Source organism: Notamacropus eugenii, chromosome 2 (genome assembly GCF_028372415.1).
Source record: "Notamacropus eugenii isolate mMacEug1 chromosome 2, mMacEug1.pri_v2, whole genome shotgun sequence".
In the NCBI taxonomy this organism is placed as follows: domain Eukaryota; kingdom Metazoa; phylum Chordata; class Mammalia; order Diprotodontia; family Macropodidae; genus Notamacropus; species Notamacropus eugenii.
The window spans coordinates 243,047,086-243,069,720 of NC_092873.1; the positions used below are offsets into that span (position 1 = coordinate 243,047,086).

The 22,635-nt window shown below is 36.5% G+C and overlaps 1 protein-coding gene across 1 annotated transcript in view; it reads left to right on the forward strand.

Annotated features, from left to right (window-relative positions):
* MTHFD1L (methylenetetrahydrofolate dehydrogenase (NADP+ dependent) 1 like) overlaps positions 1-22,635 on the forward strand; it is a 211,194-nt gene that overhangs the window by 137,066 nt on the left and 51,493 nt on the right. The window contains exons 25-26 of the mRNA XM_072643697.1: positions 18,920-19,027; positions 21,800-21,952. Of these exons, the coding sequence (XP_072499798.1) occupies positions 18,920-19,027; positions 21,800-21,952 (261 nt within the window). The remainder of the gene's footprint in view (positions 1-18,919; positions 19,028-21,799; positions 21,953-22,635) is intronic.

A 22,635-nucleotide genomic window follows, 5' to 3' on the forward strand; every position in this document is an offset into this window, starting at 1 on the left:
ATATATTCCCTCTACTGATATATTTTAGTAGATGGATTAATCCAGTTAATTTTAGTTAAGTTCCTATGATACACAAGGAACTCTTACTGCGAATTATCATGTAACGAATTGTAATGTGCATTAAAAAAATCATTGCATGATGACCAACTCTTAGGCTCTAAGCTTCTCTGAATTTTAGTTAGGATGGTCCTCTGACAATAGAGATATACCAGTGCCTTTCCAGCTTGATTAGGAATTATGTTTCCCCAGCAAAGCCTTGAGGAACTTGGAGTCACCCCTCTTATAAGATGTTAGAATAGCACCTTGGTGAAGGATTATTAGCAGGGTTTTTTATTAACTGGATATTTAACAACTGGTTTGAAGGTAGGTGGATGGGGGCGGGGAAGGAGGGGGGGAACGTAAACAAAACACACTTTTAAATTTAATCTGTATTATTAACATTTTGTCATCATTTTCTTAATTTATAGTGCTTGCCAGTTTTCAAGGTGTGAATGCTCACAGTGAAAATTTAACAATCAGCCCAAGCTATATGAGCTGGTTCCCACATACTTGTTGTATTAGCAAAACATACATTGGTCCTGCCTTCACTTACTTTGTGTTTCTGTTCAGGCTGTAGGTTGAAAGCTGAACACAAGTGAACATCTTTAGGTGCGTAATATGAATAAGCCAGAAGTAAACAAATCAGAAAACTTCCTAAATTTTCTAATTCTCTTTTCAGTTTCACAGTTGATATTGTTAATTTCCTAAGGGGGAAAAAAGTTCCATGGAAAGAAGTCTCTGTAGGAACACAAGGCAAAATATCCAATAAATATGGAAATAAGCCATTTCTCTCTAATAGGTGGAAGTGCCATGCTTTTTTTTTTCCTCCCTGTGAAAGACTGATTGATCTAACTGAGGCAGCTAGGTGGTATGATGAATAGAGTAGTAGACTTACTTAAGAAGTCCTGAGTTCAAATCCTACCTTACATGCTTTTTAGCCCATGTAACCATGGGCAAATCACTTAACCTTTCTCAGTCTTAGTTTCCTCCTCTGCAAAATGGGCATAATATTACCCATCGTAGGGTTGCTTTAGGGATCAAATGATATTTTATATATATATATATGGAGCTTTATTAACCTTAAAATGCTGGCTGTTATTATTATCTAGGACTTCACCAATGAGAAACTGTTGCATTGTGCTAAAGTCCATGCAACTTTGTTATTCTATGATAATTTTCCAATTATAACATCTTTTTTCACAATCAGCAAAGCTGGTTTTTCAACATGCTTACTTGTCTTATAAAATGGGGACATGTTTCCAAGTTGTTGTTCCATCTGTACTCATAATCCATGGGCATCACCGAATTATGCCGGTATATTTGGCCTCATTCCATTTTCTCAGTTGGAATTGGCGACCATGTAATTAGATAGTGGAAAGTCTGTCTCCTGAGTAAAGAGAGGCCTTGTCCCAAAAGCCTACTTATGAAAGTAGAATCTTTGTGCTGAATTACATGCCCAGAAAGTATTTGTCATTTTCTTAGTATAAAAATTTCAAGGTATGACCTTGATAGATAGTATGATGGGATCATGTTTGTTTTTATTAAAATCTCTTTCCTGGCCTTTTCTTGAAGTCATTCTCTTGAATGCAGCTCTGGTTGGATGGAAAGGGAGTAAAATAAATCAAACGTCCAAGCCTTAGGCCACAGGCAGAGACAGCAGTTTGTGAACTCCTGCACTTAAGGTTCTTGTGTGGGGGAAATGTTAATTTTTTTCTGGTGGTGAATTTTTTTTTCTTTTGGGAGGGTTATAGGGATGGGGAGTGGTTGAAAGGTTATTTGTGCTTTTTACATCTTTCCAGCTTGATCATGTGCCAAGTTTTGCTTGGGCTTTGAGATTCAACCTTCATTTGGCCTTAGATCATCTGGAATTGGAGCTTCAAAATGAAAAACAAATACTGCATATTTATTAAAGGAATTAGAAAAACACAAAGGGGAAAGAGCTTCAGTTCACATAATTACCCACTTTACTACTGGTATCCGTCACTTTGGAGGGCCCGGCTCTTTGCTTGGTCTTTTTTGCTTATCTGTGGTTCATCAGTGCTTACACATTCATGTTTCAGGCCTTCTTAGTCTTTGCAAATGCTCTGTAGATTTCAGTGTCTTTACTTGGAAAGGATTTTCCATGGTCTTGACTTTCAGCCTCTCACTTGTACTCAGAGGAGATGATTAGATATTGCTTTGTTAGAACTTTTTTCTGAGTGATCAACAGAGGCCCCATCTGATCCTGACTCCTGTAATACTATATGATCATTATGACTTTCTCAGTTCATCCACCCACTGTTCTCCCCTGAATCATCTCAGTTCTATCCCAAAGATCTGACCAATTTTGTGGGAGAGGAAACTTTATCCATATCCTTAATAACCACTAAATTTTGGCCACTCCACCTGGATGTAGATCTCTCTTCTGCCCTTCTGTTATTAAATCACACATTCCCATGATGAAATGATCTTTCTTGCTTGATGCTTTTTAAAATTAAATTCTATTTTTTTTTTAATTAGCAGGCATTAATTTTCCCTCCCCACCTCCCCCACTGGAAAAACAACAACAAATACGTATAGTCAAGAAAAACAAATTCCTATATTGTCCATATCTAAAAATGTTTCTTGTTCTGCCTATTTATTTCTATTTCTTCCTACAGAACTTCAGTAATCCTTGATGTACTCACTACTACATTCTTATAAAAATTATAATAAATGTTTTAAGGTGGAAAATGCAAACTTCTCTCTTCTTCTATTTTCTCTATTTATATGACCCTGGCCTACATGACGTTACCTCTCTCCCTTACCTATTAAGTGTTTCATTCAGTTATTTCCACTTCACTTTTTTCTGATCTAATTCTTTTGGGGAGGAATGGTGGCAAGGGTGCTGTGGAAATTTCCTCCAGTGAGACTGATCAGCAGCTCCTCTGCAACATATGATCTTAGAACATTAACCAAGACACTGAGAGGTTAAGTGGCTACCATGGTGTCACAAAGTGTGTCAGAAGTCAAACCTGAACCTACTTCTTTCTGATTCCAAGAGTAGCTCTCTATTCACTTTGCCCATACTCCTTTCGTAAGGTATTACTAAAATCATATCTAATGTCTTCTGTATCCCAACTCATTTTTATGTGTTTTTTTAAGCAGTGCTTGCAGAAGGAGCACAGAAAAGTAGGATAGCTTTGAAAGTAACATTTAGAATTTGTTATATACCCTTTTATTTAAAAGAAAGTAGTGTAAAATAGAGATTCATGGTTTCATGTAAAATCTTTTTACATGTATGGAAATAATCTTTTTTTCCTGGGTTGTTTGGTTTTTTTTTTTTTTTAATTTTGATCCGGGTTTTCTTTCTTTTTTTAATGCCTCAGGTATTGCTACCCTCTTAAAGCTATCCTGTAGAAGCTTTCCACCATTACTCTATATAAAACCAATTTATTCCCTCCACCGTGCCCCAATGAAAAATGTTGATTATGGGTTCACAAAACACATACAAGAATATCTAAGGAAAAGAAAAACAATCATGTTTTTCAATCCTTTTGAGCTTGTAAATGACAGCACCTCTTTTGTACCTGGGAATAGTATCTATCAAATTTGAAGTACTGCCTTCAGAGTTAGAAATTCTCTTGTTTCATCCTCACTGGTCATAGGAATCTTATAATGTCACTGAAGTACTTGCTTTTAAATTGAAAAAAAAAAAAGATTACTATTTTATGAGAATTTAAAAATGTATCTTCACATCTGCAAAAGTCCCGTGGATAGAAAGACTAGGAGAATGAAAGGTCAGTTACAACCAGCTCAGCTATTTATCACACATTCATCTTGTAACCTAAAATTGAGATGATGGGTTTTTAAATGTGATTCCTTGCAAAAGTGATGAAATTCATTTTTCATACTAAAAGTAACCACTTAAACCATTCATTCAAATATAGTTATAGGTGTAAACATTCAGATAACACATGATAAAAATATCTTTAGAAGTAATAGCTTAAAAGCTCAGGATTTTTAAAGAAAGCCTTTAAGTTCAGATAAAATGAAAATAAAGACTAGATTTAAAGAAACATAATGTTTGCCGTTAATTTATCTGAAATTTTTCTTCCCCCTGCCCTTCCCTTTTAAATTTGTGATTTTAAAGGCTTTTCATTTAGTTTTAGGACTAGAGGTTTTTTCCGTGAAAATATGTCTATAGTTTTGTGAAAAAAGCCAGTGGGAAAATATGAGTCCTTTTACAAGAATATGGGCAATTTATAAAGTTCATATTCATATTAGAATGGAAATACAATGCTACTTTATATTCATTAAAAGAATCTTCTCAGGCAGAGCCAAGATGGTTCCAGGAGGCAGCCACCCAGCAGAACTCTCCCAAAATTCTCCTCCTCCAAACAACTTTAAAATGACATCTCAAAAATTTTGGAGTGGCATTGCCAACTAAAAGTCAGAGTGAGATATTTTTCCAGCTAAGAAGACGTAAGAGGTAGGTAGGAAAAATCTGTAACACTGGGGTGAAGATCTGATAGAGGTCTCTATAGAGACCACACATGCTCTACATGCTCTGCTGCAACAGCTGAAGTTTCAGGAATTCTCAGTGCAGAGAATGATAAGGGACTCAAACAACAACTGGTCAGAAAGAGTTTATAGGGTACCTTTTGCTGGCACTGGATACAACTGGCACTGATTGGCAACTCTACTGCTCATACAGAGTTCTGGGTTGCAGTTCTAGGGTAGAGAGGAGTACCAGTGCATGCAGCTACAAAAGACCAGGAACCCTTCTTTGATAAAGATTAGACCACAGACTGAGTGAGCAGTGACCCTTCCTCTGCTAGGAATCTGCTAGGATCTGCTAGGATCACACCTTGGAAGTACCAAAAAATTGCAGATGCCCCCAGAAATAGCTGTGTAAAGAGTAGTGTGGAAAATCCTGAAGCTTGGGACAGTGCCTGCCCATCTCCAGATGAGCAGGGCCCAACTTTAGCGTAAAGTTCAAAGTCAAAAAGTAGGCTGGAAAAATGAACAAACAACAAAAAAAAAACATAAAAAGCTACTTCAGTGTCAGGGAAGAACAAGACCTAAACTCAGAAGAAGACAACATTGCAAAAACAACTACACACAAAGCCTCAACAAAATGCTAATTGGACCCAAGCTCAACAAGAATTCCTTGAAGAGTTAAAGAGATATGAGTGGTAGATGAAAAAATTAGAAAAAGAAAAGAAAAAAATTATGAGAGAATTAACACCTTGGTAAAAGAAATTCAATAAAGAAAAGAACTCTTTAAAAAGTAGAATTGGCTCACTGAAGAAAATAATCCTTTAAAAATTAGCATTGGACAAATGGAAACTCCATGAGACAATCTAGAAACAATAAAACAATGTCAAATGAATAAGGAAAAATAGAAGAAAATGTGAAATATCTTACTGGAAAAACAATTGACCTGGAAAATAGATCAAGAAAAGGTCATTTAAGAATTATTAGACTATCTGAAAGCCATGATCAAAGAAAGAGCCTGAACATCATATTTCAAGAAATTATCAAGGAATACTGCCCTTATATCTTAGATCCAGAGGGCAAAATGGAATTTGAAAGAATCCATCAATCACCTCCTGAAAGAGATCCCAAAGTGAAAACTCCCAGAAATATTATAGCCAAATTCTAGAGCTCCCAGGTCAAAGAACGACCTTAAAGAAATTATTTAAAAATCACAAATCCACAGTCAAGATCACACAAGATTTAGTGTGAAGGGACAGCTTAGAATATGATACTCTGGAAGGTAAAGGAGCAAGGATTACAACCAAGAATCACCTTCCTAGCAAAACTGAAAGTAATCCTTTAGCAGGAAAAGAATGGATATTTAATGAAATAAAGGACCAGAACTGAATAGAATATTCAAACAGAAGACTCAAGAGAATCATAAAAATGTAAACATGAAAAAAGGATATAAAGGACTCAATAAAGTTAAACTACTTACATTCCTAGATGAAAAAATGATACGGACTTTATCATTATTAGGGCAATTGAAAAGAATTTATATAGATGGGGGCATGGGTGGAATGATCTATAAAGAAAAAAAGAAGGGATGAGAAAAGGGGGAAAGGAGGTAGAATGGGGAAATTTTTTCACATAAAAGGGGCACTCACGGAAATTTTACAAAGGGAAGGGCAGGCAATGCTTGAAACTTACTCTCATTGGAATTGGTTCAAAGAAGCATGAATATACACACACATGTGTGTATATATATGTATGTATGTGTGTATATACACACATATGCATGCATGCACTCAGTTGTGTGTAGAAATATAACTTACCCAATAGAGAAATAGGAGGGAAAGTGGATAAGAAAAGGAAGGAAGGGAGGGTGTATTAAGGGAGGCAGTGTTGCAAAATAGACTTTTGAAGGGGGGAGTGAGAGAGAAAGAGAAACAAAAGATAGGATGAAGGAAAATACACAGTAATCATAACTGTGATGTGAATGGGATGAGCTCACCCATAAAGTGGAAGCAGATAGCAGAATGGATTAGAAAACAGAATCCAATAAGATGATGTTTACAAGAGACACACTAGAAACAGAAAGACAGTTAAAATAAAGGGTTCAAGCAGAATCTCATATGCCTTGACTGAATTAAAAAAAATAAGTATGGTGAACATGATCTCAGACAAGCCAAAAATGAAAATAGACCTAATTAAAAGAGATTATCTGAAAAAGTACATTTTTCTCAAAGGTTCCATAGACAATGAAGTAATATAAAAAAAACTTTGCAGGAAGTTTCTCTGGTGAAGGCCTCGTTTCTCAAATATATACTGAATGTAGAACTGAGTCAAATTTATAAAAATGAAGAGCCATTCCCAAATTGATAAATGCTCAAAGAATATGGATGGAAGTTTTCAGAAGAAATCAAAGCTATCTATAGTCATGAAAAAAAGCTTCAAATCACTATTAATTAAGAGAAATGCAAATTAAAGTAACTCTGAGGTACCTCCTCACACCTATTAGAAATGACAAATCCTGAAAGGAATGGGCATATAATTTTCTCATTTTCTTTATTTTTCTTGCTTTTTTGAAATGTGGCAAATATGTTTTGCATGGCTTCATCTGTATTATTGATATAATAATGCAATAATCTCACTGGGTGGAGGAGAGAGTTTGGAGCTCAAAAAATCAAAAAGAAAAATGTTATAAATAAATAAATGGTGGTTTTTTTAAAAAAATAGAAGTAATAGTTATAATGACTTCACTAATCATAGCCAAGTCACTGCCACCCGTTTCGCTCTTCACTATTGCTATGATCATATTGTAACTACGTGCTTACTCTTTTATGTTGATAGTGCACATTATATAGTATACTATAGGTCATTAATAAATATTTTTATTCATATCTGAGCAATAAAATAGGCTAAATTTGTGACTTCTTTACATCAGTCTTTCATGTGGGATAAAAAATGTACATTTCTGAGCAGTGACTCTTCCTCCAACATTCTGACAGTTCTGTAAAATTGTAGTTGCCAAAGTAGGGTCAGGTTTGTTAGGGAACCCTTAGGGTTAATTACTTATTTAATGCTTGTGGTTGTCATTTCTTCTGAGGGTCAGTCTCATGGTAGCAAAGATATACACCTTTTGTGAGCCCAGGATTGATTGGTCTGGAGTCATATGTATATGCTTTTGATCGATGTTATAGGCATCTGTTATTCTTAGTAACAATTCCAGAGCTGCTTTAGCCATGTTTAATTTAACCCCTTTGCACCTTGCGTCATATCCATGGTAAATGAGCATCAGTATTTTTTTTATTGCGGTCTTATTCAATACCCAGGAGTTCTCTGTTAATTGTGTTTACCTGTAATGTATTTATAACTCATTTAGAATATGTGTCCCGGTTTTGGCACATACAAAAAGACCTGGAGTAAATAAACAATTGTGTCTAAAGCTTCCCGTTCAACTTATAAGTTTATCATCTGATCGCTTCTGTTTAAACATTTCTTACACATTTAAACATTTTTTGTCCATATAAAGCTATGCTACCTCTTCTCTCTCCCCATCTATTTATAGCAGAAATTTATTTTAGCTTTATGTGCATCTCATTTCAGCTTACTCTTGTGATAGTGGATTTTAAGTGTTAGAAAAACTTCTAGAATTTTATATCAATTTTATTTTCCCTTAAAAGCAGATCTTATAAGAACAAATTTCTTTTAATTATTCCTTTAAGCCCTTTTATTCTCAGTGGGGAAAGTATGTTCTAAGTAAACACCAAGTAGATTGATCTGAAATTTTGTCTAATTTTACTCTCATTAAGTTAGAGTTTCTGTTTTGCTCTTTACGTTTACAAAATGGAAATATTAGGGTAATGGCAACCCATTTGTAGAGAATTTTGCAGAATTTAATAGGTACGTGTTCTGAACTTTTTTTTAAAATTTATTGTCAAATGAATATTTTCCTCATTTGAAATGGTCGAAGCATCTAAGTCACAACAAAACAAAGATTAATTTTATCATCTTAACTTTCTGCATAAATTATAAATTTTATACATTTGAATTTGCCATAATACATGAGGCAAAATAAATAGTGAATGTGCCAACATCCCTTATAGAATGGTCATTATATAATCACGACTAGACATAATTTTCCTGATCTTCTTTACCTAAACACATTGCCCTGTGCCTATATATGAAAATTTTCAATGGCCAGTTGCTTTAACAAATGTATGTTTTTCCTCTGAATCTTAATCTCAACTATAAGCAAATTAAGAGATCATGGAAAAAATTATCTGTCATGTCTATGGATGGGGAACAAACAAGAGGTAGAAAGGTTCACTGGAGGTAAAATGGATAATTTTGATTACATAAAATTAAACTTTTTTGCACAAACAAATCCAGTGTAGCTGAAATTAGAAGAAAAGCAGGATTATGGAGTACATAAGACAGCTAGGTGGTGCAATAGATAGATTTCCAAGCCTAGAGTCAGGAAAACTCATCTTCGTGAGTTCAAATCCATCCTCAGACACTTAACTGTGTGACCCTGAGAAAGTTACTTAATGCTGTTTGCCTCAGTTTCCTTATTTGTAAAATGAGCTGGAGAAGAAAACAACAAACTACTCCAGTATTTTTGCTAAGAAAACCCCCAAATGGGGTCACAAAGAGTTGCACACAACTGAACAACAAACACTCCAGAGTAGGGAACAGAATAAATACATGATGAGTCTAGAATGATAGATTGGGGCCAAAAGGATATTTAAATACCAGACAGAGGAGTTTATATTTGTCTTAAAGGAAATAGGGAACTACTAGAATTTCTTGATTAATCGAGCTACCTTAAATCATTCAACTAAAAAGTTAAATGAAAAAGAAGTTAATTTCATTGTCCTTCGGAAACCTAGAACAAGATATTTTAGTATATCAAATTTCTTGTAATATTTTTTAATTTTAATATTTTTCAAGTTTGTACTTCTTTGGAGAATTGAGTTCTTTCTATAGAATATAAATGTTGGGACTGAAGGAGACCCTGGAAACTATTTTCTTACCTCTTCCATTTTTTATAAATAAAAAACATTGAATTATGGACATGTAAAATGAGTCCAGTGTCTCAGTGCTTCTGTGGTCAGATAGTAGTACTAATTAGCATGTTTTTAGTGCTTCAGGGTTTGCAAATCACTTTACAGATATCTCATTTGATCCTTATAATAACCCTGAGAGGTAGGTGCTCATTTTATAAAGAAACTCAGGAAGAAAGAGGTAAATAACTTGCCTAGAATCACATAGCTAGGAAGTGTCTGAGACTGAATTTGAATTCCGGTCTTCCTCACTCTCAAGTATAGTATTGTATACTATAGTGCTATCTATCTACCTCAGCTAAAATCTCCTGTCTCCTAATCAAACTACTCTTTTGATATCAGTTAACTTCTCCAGTTTTATTGCAATATAATTATCACCTTCTTATCCTCCTTTTCCATATGAGATAGAACTGTTTTTACAGCTTACAAGGTGAGGCAGCTGAGAAGCAGAGGGGAGATGGATCATAATAAAATTCTAGGAGGCCCTCTTGTTCAGTCATGTCTGATGCTTCATGACCCTGTGGATCATAGCACACCACTACTGTCCATGTTGCTTTCTTGGCAAAGATACCAGAGTGGTTTGCCATTTCCTTCTCCAGTGAATTAAAGTAACGTTCAGGGTCACACAGCTAGTATGTGTCTGAGCCTTAATTTGTACTAAGGTCTTCCTGTCTCCAGGCCCTGTGTTCTATTCACTGAGCTCTCTACAATTGAATTTTGTTCCCCAAGGCTCTGGCTTGCTTCCACAGAATTCCCCCAGTCCAGACACTGAGATGTAATGCACATCACAGGCATACATATATTCAGGAGTACCTGTATCCAGGTGACTTTTGAAAGCAGTACTGCCCCTCCAATGCTCTTAACCAAGATGCTCAAAGTGCCACTTAGGGATTCCCTAGGGCCATACTTTTTCCCTAGCCCTGAGCTTACTTAACTGAAACAAATCTGTCGTGGGCTAAGCTACACACAGTGCTTACAGGATGACATTTGCTTGCTCTTCTCAGTTCAGTTTTCATATAACCCAATTGTCCTAATACTCAACTGTCAGAATCATATAAAAATCTTAATCTTAAAAATTAGCATTCAGACTGTTCTTAGTCTGTTAAGAATGAACCAAGTTCATAGCAATAATGTGTGTTAAAAAGCCTAAGGGATTATAAGGATACCTGGATGATATCACAGTACTTTAACCCAACTATATAAATTTTAGCTTTTCTTTTGCCAACAAACTTTTAAAGATTTTATCAAGAAGTTAAGGAAGAGTTTGTTTGAGGTTAGCTGGATTCCTCTGAAAGTAAGGGTTTTTGTTTTGCTTTTCATTTTTTCATTGACATGGGGAAACTTATGGAATAGAAATTCCTTCCACCAGTAAAGATCAAAAACTCATCTGCAAATTACTGTGAATTTAGAGAGTTGCCTGAAGCACTGAGAAGCTAGGAAACTTGATTGGCTAGAGGTGTCAGAGCTGGGACTTGAGGTCAGGTCTTCCATCAGGATGATTTTCTGTCCATCTAGGACTGGCCATATACCTACTACATACACCATTTTTCCTCCCATTTTAATGCTAGAAGGGCCAGGTATGTCAGTTGATGCAAAAATATAGTTTTACTTTGAAACAAAAATTTTCATCCTGTTATCTCTATTTTCTTTGACTTACAGGTTTGGTTTGGTTTTTTAAATGCCGTGTGTCAATTGACCAGCTTGGTCCTTTGGATTTATTATAAAATTCTATTCTTTCTCGTGATAAAATACTAATAATATACAATCAAACAATAATACTGCTATGGAAGCCTAGACTTTTTGGTGGAACAGTACTAATTAGGGCTTATTTATAGAACCAAGAAATGGCACTTTTTTATTTTGTATGGGATTAAGTTACCTAAGATTTTTAAATGTATCATGAGTTTCTGAAAGGTAGGATTTACTGCACTGAAAATTGTGCTTGATTGCAGTAAAGCTGGGTTGATCTCTTGCTACAAAGATGTGCCATATTGAGTTGACCTATCATCACATTAATAAACTCTGGGTTCTATGGCAAAGACTGCATAGATAGATATTTTACATTTTGCTTTTATTATTTTTTTTTGTTCAGAAGAGATAATAAGTACTTTCTAAAACCAGAATAAAAGCTAGCAGAAATTCTGTCCCATGTAACAAATGGTTTTAGTTTGTAGACAATGGCATATACTTTGATGGGAGCAATTTTTAGTTTTTATATTATATCTGACAGGCATAGTAATCAAAGTGTTTGGTATTGTTGTTTATAAAATTCATTTACAAGTATGACTGACGTGAAAAAAAATTTTATCATTGTCTGGGGTGTTGGGGACGGGAATTTGGGTCCCAAGATTGCTATCTGTACAAACCAAAATGTTCCATTCAGGAGGACACTCCTCTCAGGAATTGAGTCCAGGATGTTTATGTTGCATTATCTCCAGCTTTCATTAGATAATATTGTGCATGCTGAAACCTGGAAAGAAGCCTGAAGACAAGAATACAGCATCATCTCTGTTTTTAGCTATTTCAGCACTAGTAGGGTTCAGGTTAAGGGGCATGATGCTTGTGGAATACATTGTTGGTATGTCAGGAACTCTCTGGGCCTGTGCATTCAGCCCTGGCGTGACTGGGGTAGAGAAGGAATAGAAAGTGCGCTAAATTACAATTTAGCTTATACCTTTACATGCATTTGTAGGTGTATGTCTGTGTGTGTGTGTGTGTGTGTGTGTGTGTTTCATACCTTACACACATAATCACATACCTGATATTCAACTTGCATTGTTAGGTACAGCTGGAAGCACAGGAAAAAGTTCTGGGCCTGGAGTCAGGAGGAAATGAATTCAAGTTCATCCAGAGATACTCACTTAGCTCTATGCTCCCCCCTACCCCACTCATTAAAAAATCTGTCAGATCCATATATGTAAAATGGGAATAAGAGCAGCATTCACTTTACATGCTTATTGTGAGAATCAAATGAGGTGCTTGTAAAAGTGCTCAGTACATAGTAGGTACTTGTAGGAAATGTTTAAGTCCTTCCCTTGTTAGGTGTCTCCATGGCAGTGGTTTGGCCTTAGTAAACAAAACTCAACAAAACAACAAATTCAATTAGCCTGATACATTTGGAGTTCTAAAGACTTTTTCAAATAAACATTTTGAAAAGGACACACGTAGTTGGGGGACTTGGAACAAGAGATTTTAAGAAAGAGACTGTTAATAAACTTGATTCATTTCAACCAGCTTTTATTGAGCACCTTTTTACCTGTCAGACACTGTCGCTGAGCGTTGGGGATAGAAGAGCAAAGCAAAAATATTCCCTGCCCCCATGGAGCTTATTGTCTAGGGAGAGAGGAGAAGAGAGGAAGACAAGGTACAAATATGTACAATTAAGTGCAAGGGACTTTGAGGAAGGAGTAAGACAAATTCCATGGATGAAGGAGCATCTGAACAGAGTCTTGAATTTGGATTGAGTGAAAGGAGAGATCAGACAGGAATGACTTCATCTGTAGCATGGAGAATGACTTTATACTGACATGGAGAGGCTCTGGAGCTGCTGTTGTAGCTGGAAAGCAGAGTGTATAGAGAAGAATAATAAGGCTAAGAATAGAAAGGTAGGTTGGATTTGGATTGTGAAGAACCTTAAGCAAATAATAATAGGCTGAATATGTTAACAGGGCATCACTAGGGGGACCCACAGAAGGCTTTTGATCATGGCAGTGACAGGAAGACTGGATTGCATCAAGAAAAGACTCAAAAAAAGGAAATCAGGAAAATTTTTTAATAATCCAGAAGCAAAGTAATGAGGACTCAAGTAGGATGATAGCCATTTAAGTGAGGAAAAATGGAGAAATGCTCTGGTGGTCAGCTTAACTAAGTAGAATATAGCAGGGGTGGGAGAGAGAAGAGTCCAGTCCAGGGATTCTTCACCTTGTTATGTCTTCGACTTCCTTATCAGTCTGAAGAAACCTACAGATCCCTTCTCAGGATGTTTGTAATTGTGTGAAATACGTAGGATTACAAAGGAAACAAATTATATTGAAAGAGTCATCAAAACACTTTGTAAAAGTTCATGATCATAGTATCTTATATAGTGCCTTAAGGTTTGCAAAGCGCTTTATAAATATGATCTCATTTGATCCTCACAAAAACAGTGGGAGAGAGATAGGTGCTGCCTCTCTTATTATCCCACTTTTACACATGGGGAGACTGAAGAAGACAGAGTTGAAGTGACTTGCCCAGGGTCACACAGCTCATAAATGTCTGAGACTAGATTTCATTCAAGTCCAGTGCTCCATTCATTGAGCTACCTAGCTGCAGTTTAATAATTCCTGGTCTAGGATGACCAAGGTTATGAACGTAGGTGGCTGAGAGGAAGGTCATGTCATCTATGGTAAGAGAGGTGTTTGGAGGAGGGACATGAGCCCATACATGAACCACTACCATTTCATCCTTGGCCAGCTACAAATTACCCACACCTGAGGATCCAAGTCAAATGTGAATCACAATAAGTAATTTTGTTTGCTTTGTAAAAGATCCAAATTGTAAGAAAAATTGCCAAGACTTTTCATTTCCAGGCATGGCAGGGATGTATGGCATGTAATACTTCAGGAGCTGACAGCTGGAGGTGGTGGTGTCATGGAAGGAGACAAGCCGGAGACCCAAACTTGTTCCCTGCTCTCTGTGTCACCGTGGATAGTGAACCTGAGTTTCCTCATCTATGAAACTGGAGGCAGGGTTCAGTTTTGAAGTTTGGGGTATATGTTATGGGGGAGGGTAGTACTGTATGTTAGAAACTGTAGGTAAAGATCCTCTTTCTCTATATAGCATCAGAAATAGTATACCCTCTTTTTAAAAAATGTCCTTTCTATTTTAAGCCTTTCTCTTAATAGGATCACTCATAATGATGTATCAGGCTACTATACTTTTATACCCTCTCAGTGAAAGGGTGGAAGCCCGATCATGAATGAGGGATGGAAGCTGCTTGTTTTCTCTTTTCCATTCCTTTGGTACCATGAAGGGGACACAGTGTTTGGAAGAGCTGGCCTGTCCTAGTTTAAAATGACCATTGAGTTTCCTCTGTGGTTTTGTTTTGCTGACAGAAAAACAGGGATTTACCAGCTTTCATTACTTTAAAAGTGTAGTTCTTTGCCAAGCTTTTATTGAACTGTGGAGGATGTCGTGTTAACTTAAAGTATAGTGTTGAAGGAGAGTACTTCCAAGTCCTTCTGCAGGATTGAGGGTCTTATCTCGTTACTGCTGATATGTGTGTGATCTTGTATTTGTGGAAAGGCTACTTGCCTCAGTGAAGCAGCTAGGTGACTCAGTGGATAGATCGCTGGGCCTGGAATCAAGAAGACCTCAGTGCAAAGCTGTGGCCTCATATTTACTAGTTGTGTGACTCTGGGAAAATCATTTAACCTCTGCTTTTCCTTAATCCACTAGAGAAGGAAATGGCAAACCATTCCAGTGTCTTTTCCAAGAAGACCCCATGGACATTACTGACAGGCTGTGCTCCATAGGGTTACTAAGAGTTGGACATGACTGAATGGCAACACTTCAGATATTTCCAAAAGCTGCCTCATGTTTAAAACAACTTAGGAATTCTTAAAAATTTTGGCAACGGTTGAAATCATTCTGGAATAATCTTTTGATGTCTGCAGACTGAAACCTAATTAAACTTTCTTCTCCAACTACATAAAGTCATTAAATCTTGTCCTTAGAAGGGACCCAAAAGGTCTTCTGGTCTAAATTCCAACCTCCTTAGTTATTCCACCCTTATAGGGATGTGGTATTAGTGGTCACACACTGACTCTCAAGTCAGACCTCAGTCAAGATCTCCACTCTGGCACATATTATCTGTCTGACCTGGGGCCTCAGCCCCACCTTTGATGTTTCTTCCAGCTCTACATAGATCTGTTATCCTATGGTCTCTCACTAAATCCTTGAAATATAGTCATGTAGCCTTTGCTAAATATTTTCTTTACAAAGCAGTCTTCGTCCAGCATTGGACATCTCTAATGTTAGAATGTTCTTTTTGAAGAACTAAAAATCTCCATCCCAGTAATTTACACCTACTGGTCCCATTTTTTTCTCTAGAGCAACATAGAACAGATCTGTTCTATCTTCTCTCCAATGGGAAAGAATAAATTTGAGTATTTAAAGAGTGTTGTCTTCCCTTTAGTCTTTTTCCCAAGTTATCTATCTCTAGATGCTTCAACCAGTTCTCATAAGATGTAATCTCCAGACCCATTACACTTATCTAATCACCATCCTTCTCTTCACATATCCCTGTTTCTCAATCCCTTTAAAATGTCATTCCCAAAATTGAAAAGGAGTAAATTAAATTTAATTTAAAAGGATCTGGCTTCAGTATAGAATAGAGAACATGATCCAAAAATAAAACAATCCCTACCCACAAGGAACTTACATTCTATTTGGAGTAGAAGATTATATATCCTGTATGTATGTATGTATGTATGTACACACATATATTTATGCTGTATATAAAATTTTCCAACCCAAATATACAATGTATATATGTGTATACATATATATTTGGGGTAGAAGACTGTATATATCCTATATATTTTATAAATAAAAAGAATAAATACAGAGTAGTTCAAGTGAAGGTAGTTTGGGTCAAAGGGAACTAACAATTTGAGGGATTGGGAAAAATTTCCCAATATGATACTTAGATATGATAGAAGATATAGTACTTAGAAATTGCTTTCTTTCTTCCCTCCCACCCCCATGAGAGGAGGGAGATTTGGAAGGGAAAGAAATTAAATAGATTTGTGTTAATTTTTTTAAATGAGTGGGAGAAGTAATACAGATGCAAAATGTAGCATGAACTTTCAGAGGTCACCATATTAATTTTTCTTAACTGTTGTAACAAAGACCTCTCAGGAAGTGGGAGTAATCTATATATATTTGTAATGCAAAAACAGACATCAATAAAACTTTTTTTAAAAAGTAGTGCTTAACTAGAGAGTGAGTCTATGCAGTAGAAATGAAAAGGAAGTGGATTCCAGGGATGATAAATGCAAAAACACAAGGATGGAAGCATGTATGTCTCTTCAGGCCTTTGCTACTGCTTCTGCTCTCTGCTAAAACTGTTGTCTCTCAAGGCATGGGTGGACTTTCTGATTACTCAGTTGTATATCTTTGTTCAACCTTCATCTTCCATATTTTCTCTGCAATTTTTAATATGACTGTACTATTATTTCCATTCTGTCATTAATATACTTCCTATTAAATACTCAGCTTCATCAATACTGTTCCCTCCTAGTTCTCTTCCTATCTCTCTGGCTCCTTCCTTTTGCTCTCTGCTCATCCTCTTGACTGTGAGGGATAATATCACATGGTATAGGGGAAGGAAGACTGGACCCACCTGGGTTCAGCCGGCATAGTTTATCATTTGCTAGTGCTCTGACTGTTTACCTATCTCCTGTCTTCTGTGCCTCTCCTCTTCTCTGCAGGATTACTCAAAGAATACTAAGAGTATACAGATTATTCACCATTATATCCTAATTCTAGACTTTTACACACTGGCTCTGAGGTCACACAATTATCTGTAGTACATTTAAGTCAGCGTATCATTGCTACTGGGCAGCTAGGGGGCAAAATGGATAGAGCGCCAGCCCTTGGGTCAGGAAGACCCGAATTTAAATCTAGCTTCAGACTCTTAGCTCTGTGACCCTGAGCAAGTCACTTAACCCTGTTTCTTTCTCTGTAAAATGAGCTGAAAAAATGCCAAACCACTCCAGTATCTCTGCCAAGAAAACCCCAAATGGGGTCACAAAGAGTCAGAAAGGACTGAAACAACTCAATGCCAACAAGCAATAAAATAAATAGTCCATTAAGGTTTGTAAAGCACTTTGCATATATTATCTCATTTGATCCTCACAGTGGCCTCCAGAGGTAGCCTCCTTTTTACAGATGAGGAAACTGAGGCTGAGAAAGGTTAAGTGACTTGCCAAGACTCACACAGCTAATAAGCAGGCAGGATCTGAATTCAAGTCTTCCTGACTCCTAGTCTAGTACTATATACACTGTGATACCAACTGGTCAATACCAACATAGTATTCCAAAGGAGACCACCTGTCACTGTCTGACAAGAGTGGCTAATCCTTCAGTCCTGCTGTATCCCTTTTCTTCCAGCCAATTCTAAATTTAGTTCAGAAACTAAGCCTATATTTATTTTCTTGTAAGCTTTGTTTACTATAAAAGTCATAGCTATTTTCCTTAATGAGGATTCTTGTGTATTCTATTACAAAAGCACATAAAAGAAATACTATCGCTTCCTCCTGTATTTCTGAGTTATAATTTTCTGGTACTAGTAGCCATTTATCCAGTCTCCAAAGAGACTAAGCTTTTAAGGCTTCTTATTTCTTGGTTGACTTATGACCTCAAGATAGGACATAATTAAAGGTTTATAGAAAAAGTCAAGATTGGGGCCGAAGGTGAGTTATTGGCACTGCCACTGCTTTTGCTCAGGATTTTGTTAACAAGCATGTTAGGGAAAGTAAAAATTGACAGGACCCTCTGTAACTTTTATTCTTTCACCCCAATAAGTCATTAAACTGAATATTCTTTGGCCCTGTGATATCTCTGCTAAGAGATCAAAGAAAGAGGAAAAGGATCCTTCTGTATAAAACTCTTTACAGCAGCTCTTTTCATTGTGGTAAACTGGAAACTGAGAGGTTTCACATTCATTGGGGAGTGGCTTAGGAAGGAGGTGAGGTACGAGTGAGAGGCAAATGTTTGTGGCAATTGTGCTGGCAAATGTTTAACCATCAGCTCTCTAGAAAGGAAAGTGTACACACAATACTCCTTTAAATTTATTTTGCCTTAATAGCATTTTCTTAAGTCTAGACTTTAAACATAATAATAAATCAAGCCCTGATTTTTAGCATTTGCCAATTTCTGGGATGTAAATGTTCACCCTGAAAATCTTAAAAGCAGTTCTTAAGTTAGTTGGCTCTAGCACACTCCTAATGATGACTGAACACATTGTGATATTTGCGTGGTGAGATAGGTTCAAATAATCTTGGGAAGACTCAAACAAACTGATACAGGGTAAAGTTAGCAGAACTAGGAGAACAGTTTATAGGGGGAGGAGAAAAACCAACTTTGTCAAAACAAACTTAAGAACTTTGATCCATGCACTGACCAACCAGAAATCCAGACTACTGGCAATGATCTATGCAACTACTTCCTGAACTTTATTGGGATTTGTCTTGTTTGACTATGCATATGTAGGGGGAGAGGGACATGAGAAATGAATGTTAATTTAATACAAAACAAAAAATTTTTTAAAGTTTATTCTTTCAGCCTGCCACAGTTAATATTTTTAATTCCCGTCTGTGTTTTTACAGCTTCCCATTGTTGAAAAAATAAGAACCATTGCCCAGAAAGTCTACGGAGCCCAAGATATCGAGCTTTCTCCTGAGGCACAATCTAAAATAGAGCGCTACACGCAACAGGTAAAAGCAATGTGGGGGAATGTAATGTCTCAGGAATTCTCAGGTGTTAATTTTGAAACTAGAATTTGGCAGGTATCCATCTAGATTATATTAACTTAACTTTTCTTTAATCTACTTTCATTTTCAGCAAGAAGCTACTATAAGGTCCTTGGGTGAAAATATTGAATAAATTAAAAATAGGGGGTAGGACTCCTCATGTATATTATCCTAATTTGCAACTGAATCTCTAAACTCAGTGACTGAATTTCAGTTTTTTCTGCTCTGGTGATTATCACCTTAAATAACCCTTAGCATCTGCCCTCTCTGTTGCTGTTTGGGTAAGGCTAAGAAGTTACAAAATTGTCCTGAACTTGGTCTCCTACAAATTAATGCAATCTTACCTCAGTGGAGTAGCAAAATGGAGAGCACTAGATCTGAAATCAGGAAAACATGAATTCAAACTAGACCTCCAACACTTACTAGCTTCCTGATCCTAGGCAAGTAACTTAACCTCTGACAGCCTCAGTTTCCTCATTTGTAAATTGGGGACAATAATGGTACCTACTTTCCAGAGTTGTTGTGAGGATCAAATGAGATAGTATTCCACAAAGCACTTTGAAACCTTATAAGACTGTATAAATGCCAGCTACATCCTTAGCATCCACCATTACTGCATGACTGTCTTTATACAAGACCCTCCACCTACCTACCTGTCAAATATTTCATCATATGCTTCATGTTTAGTATATTTTTCTTACAAGTAAGACTGCTCACTGTTTCTCAGTCTTTGCTAAGGTTCTTCTGACTTGTTGCTTCTTCACGTGCTGCCTCCCCTGCCTGTCCCACCCTTTTCCAGTTATTGACGTGATCAGCTCTTTGAAGGTCAAACTCAGGTGTTAACTTCTCCACAAAATCTAGTTGACAGTCATCCTCTTTGAATATCCTTGGTCATTCCATTTGGCTACTTGTAGTCATGTAATCATTCTTTGATTTGCCTTATGGCTACTTTTATACCTGTCCCAACCCTTTACCAAAATTCTTTTATTAATCTTTGTATCTTCAGTGCCTAGCACAGTGCCTTTAACATAGTAGGCATTTAATAAATGCTTATTAAACTGAATTAAAATGATTGATCAAGAGTCTGTCACTCAACAGGTCGACATTGGCCTTGGCTTTTCATGTGTTGAGTCTAATTTTAGAGCTAGTCATTGTTTATGACTCTAACTACCCCCGTAGTCTGTGACACTGAAATGGTAGCATTACACAGGGATGAATAAATGGGAATCTAGCATGTTGAGACCATGGTGTTTAGTTTGGATTCTCTTGGTTGGTTTGTTTATTAATCCTGAAAAATCCTGTATCATCTTCTCCTATCAGGTGACATGGGAACTCGCCATGCTACAGTATTTAGAGACCCTTTTTGTTCAGTAGAACTAATAATCTAGCTGATTATAGCAGTGATTCTGTGGTCCTAGACACACTTTTGCGATCGCCATTACCCAAAAGAGTCAACCAAGCCAAGTATCTTTTCCTTATAGAATCTGGTAGAATGTAGTATTCTCATACAAGAAAGGGATGTAAAAAAGTCATGGGCAGGCTCAGACACTTTGTTCACCATTTCATGGCCCTTGTACTTGGATTTCTCATCTTTTTTTTACCCTGTTGTTTTAATCATTTGTCTTTTTTTATACCGTCAATGTAAGTGGTTACTACAGAGATCTTGGATTAGCCAGAGTTCTTGCCCAAGACTTTCCACATTTCATAAAGCTGACAGCAAATCAAGCATTCTTAGAATGGTCTATGTACTTTGCTGGTCCACTTGAGATTCTGCTTTCATGTAGAGTGACTGTGATGGAGTGACTGCATTGATCTCAAAGGCTGTGGAATGCATCACATCCAGTTCATCTGCTCCCTGGCAAGAGACTTGTCAGTCTGTAAAAGTGGGGCAGGCTGTCTTAAAGAGACAGTGCTCTTTATAATTTTCAGTAAGCTTTCCAAAAAAAAATTCTGAGAAGAAATTTTAATTTCTCTACCTTGGCAAGGTTTGGGGGTTTGTTTTTTCCTTTCTCTGGGCCAATAAAAGGAAATGGTTTTTAGACATTGTTATGTCAACTTGGAGTTATAATTAATTAGTAAAGCATTTCTAAAAGGGGGCTGTATATGCTATTTAATCAAAACCGTGCTTGGGTACACTGTACTTTTGTCAGACACCACATGTGACTTCCTGCCCTTTCACCTTTGAGATTCTGATTCAAGTTTAACCTTTGGTCCTTGAAAATAAGAAGTTTTAATGAGTGACCTCATTCAAGTTCTTAGAGTATAACTGCAGATCAAAAAGGCATGACTCATAAGTTACCACAGTGGGAACCCTTTGCATCCTGACATATTCAGAATTAGTAAGAACATGACTAACAGTCTGTTGCTGAAAGATTCCTTTGTCCTGATCACCTTTCTATAAATAGCATATTGGCAGCCTTTGAGAGTAGATAATCCTCTCTGATATCAAACACACTTTCTCACAAATCTATGTATAAGAGTATTTAACTCTCAAAAGGATGAGCTATTAAGATGCTCTCAGCTTCATGTATAGTGATTAGGCTGAAATGAAAATATGTACCCTGATAGCATTCTGTCAGTGAGTATTTATTGAGCACCTGCTGTTTACCTAGCACAAGGATTGGCACTCATCATGGTCTTTTTCTAAAATGGAAGTTAAGGTTGAACAAGTGTAGAGAAATATTTTGGTTCTTTAAGAAATATACACGCTAACAGATTTCCTTTCTTTTCTTTCAGGGTTTTGGAAATTTGCCCATTTGCATGGCAAAAACCCACTTATCCCTTTCTCATGAGCCTGAGAAGAAAGGGGTCCCAACTGGTTTCATTTTACCAATTAATGATGTTCGGGCCAGCATTGGTGCTGGGTTCATTTACCCATTGGTTGGAACGGTGAGTGATAATGTCCCACAAATCTTTTCCATCCCTTGTTAAAATTTAATTCTTTCAATTCTGCCATATTCTTTTGGAAATTGTAAAGGCCTGGGGGAACTGAGGTCTACATTGTCTGAGGGCTGTTGATGCTTTCTATATCAAAAATAATTTTAATTTCTCTTATCAAGTTATGGAAAATATTGTTTCTATCTCATATTTAATATCTGAAATGTAATTTATACTGAGTATTTAATTGTTTACAGAGGCTAAAATAGCTTGGGAAAGTTAAGTTTACCCTTTAAGAATAGTACACAAATATCCAGCACAGGTTCATTTTTCAAGTGTTATTATTTTTGGAATTTGTGTCCAAGAGCATTAAGGACCTTGAGGACAGGAACTAAGTCAGTTTTTATCTTTGTATTCCTAGCATCTGATGAGGTAATAAGCACACATGATCAATACTAAGAAGTGTCTGTTCAATTGAGTAAAGTAATATACCTACCTAATTTTGTAATAAGCATACCATTACTTAGATATGCAAATGACTATGCCACATTAAATAGGCATATTTGGCCAACTATGCCACCATCACTCAGATGACTCTATCAGACCCTGTGGCGCATTATTTAATTCTAGTGCTAGCAAATCTTTGTGCTTTAATAGTACATCTGACTTCTTAAAATAGGCCAAATGTCTTTCAT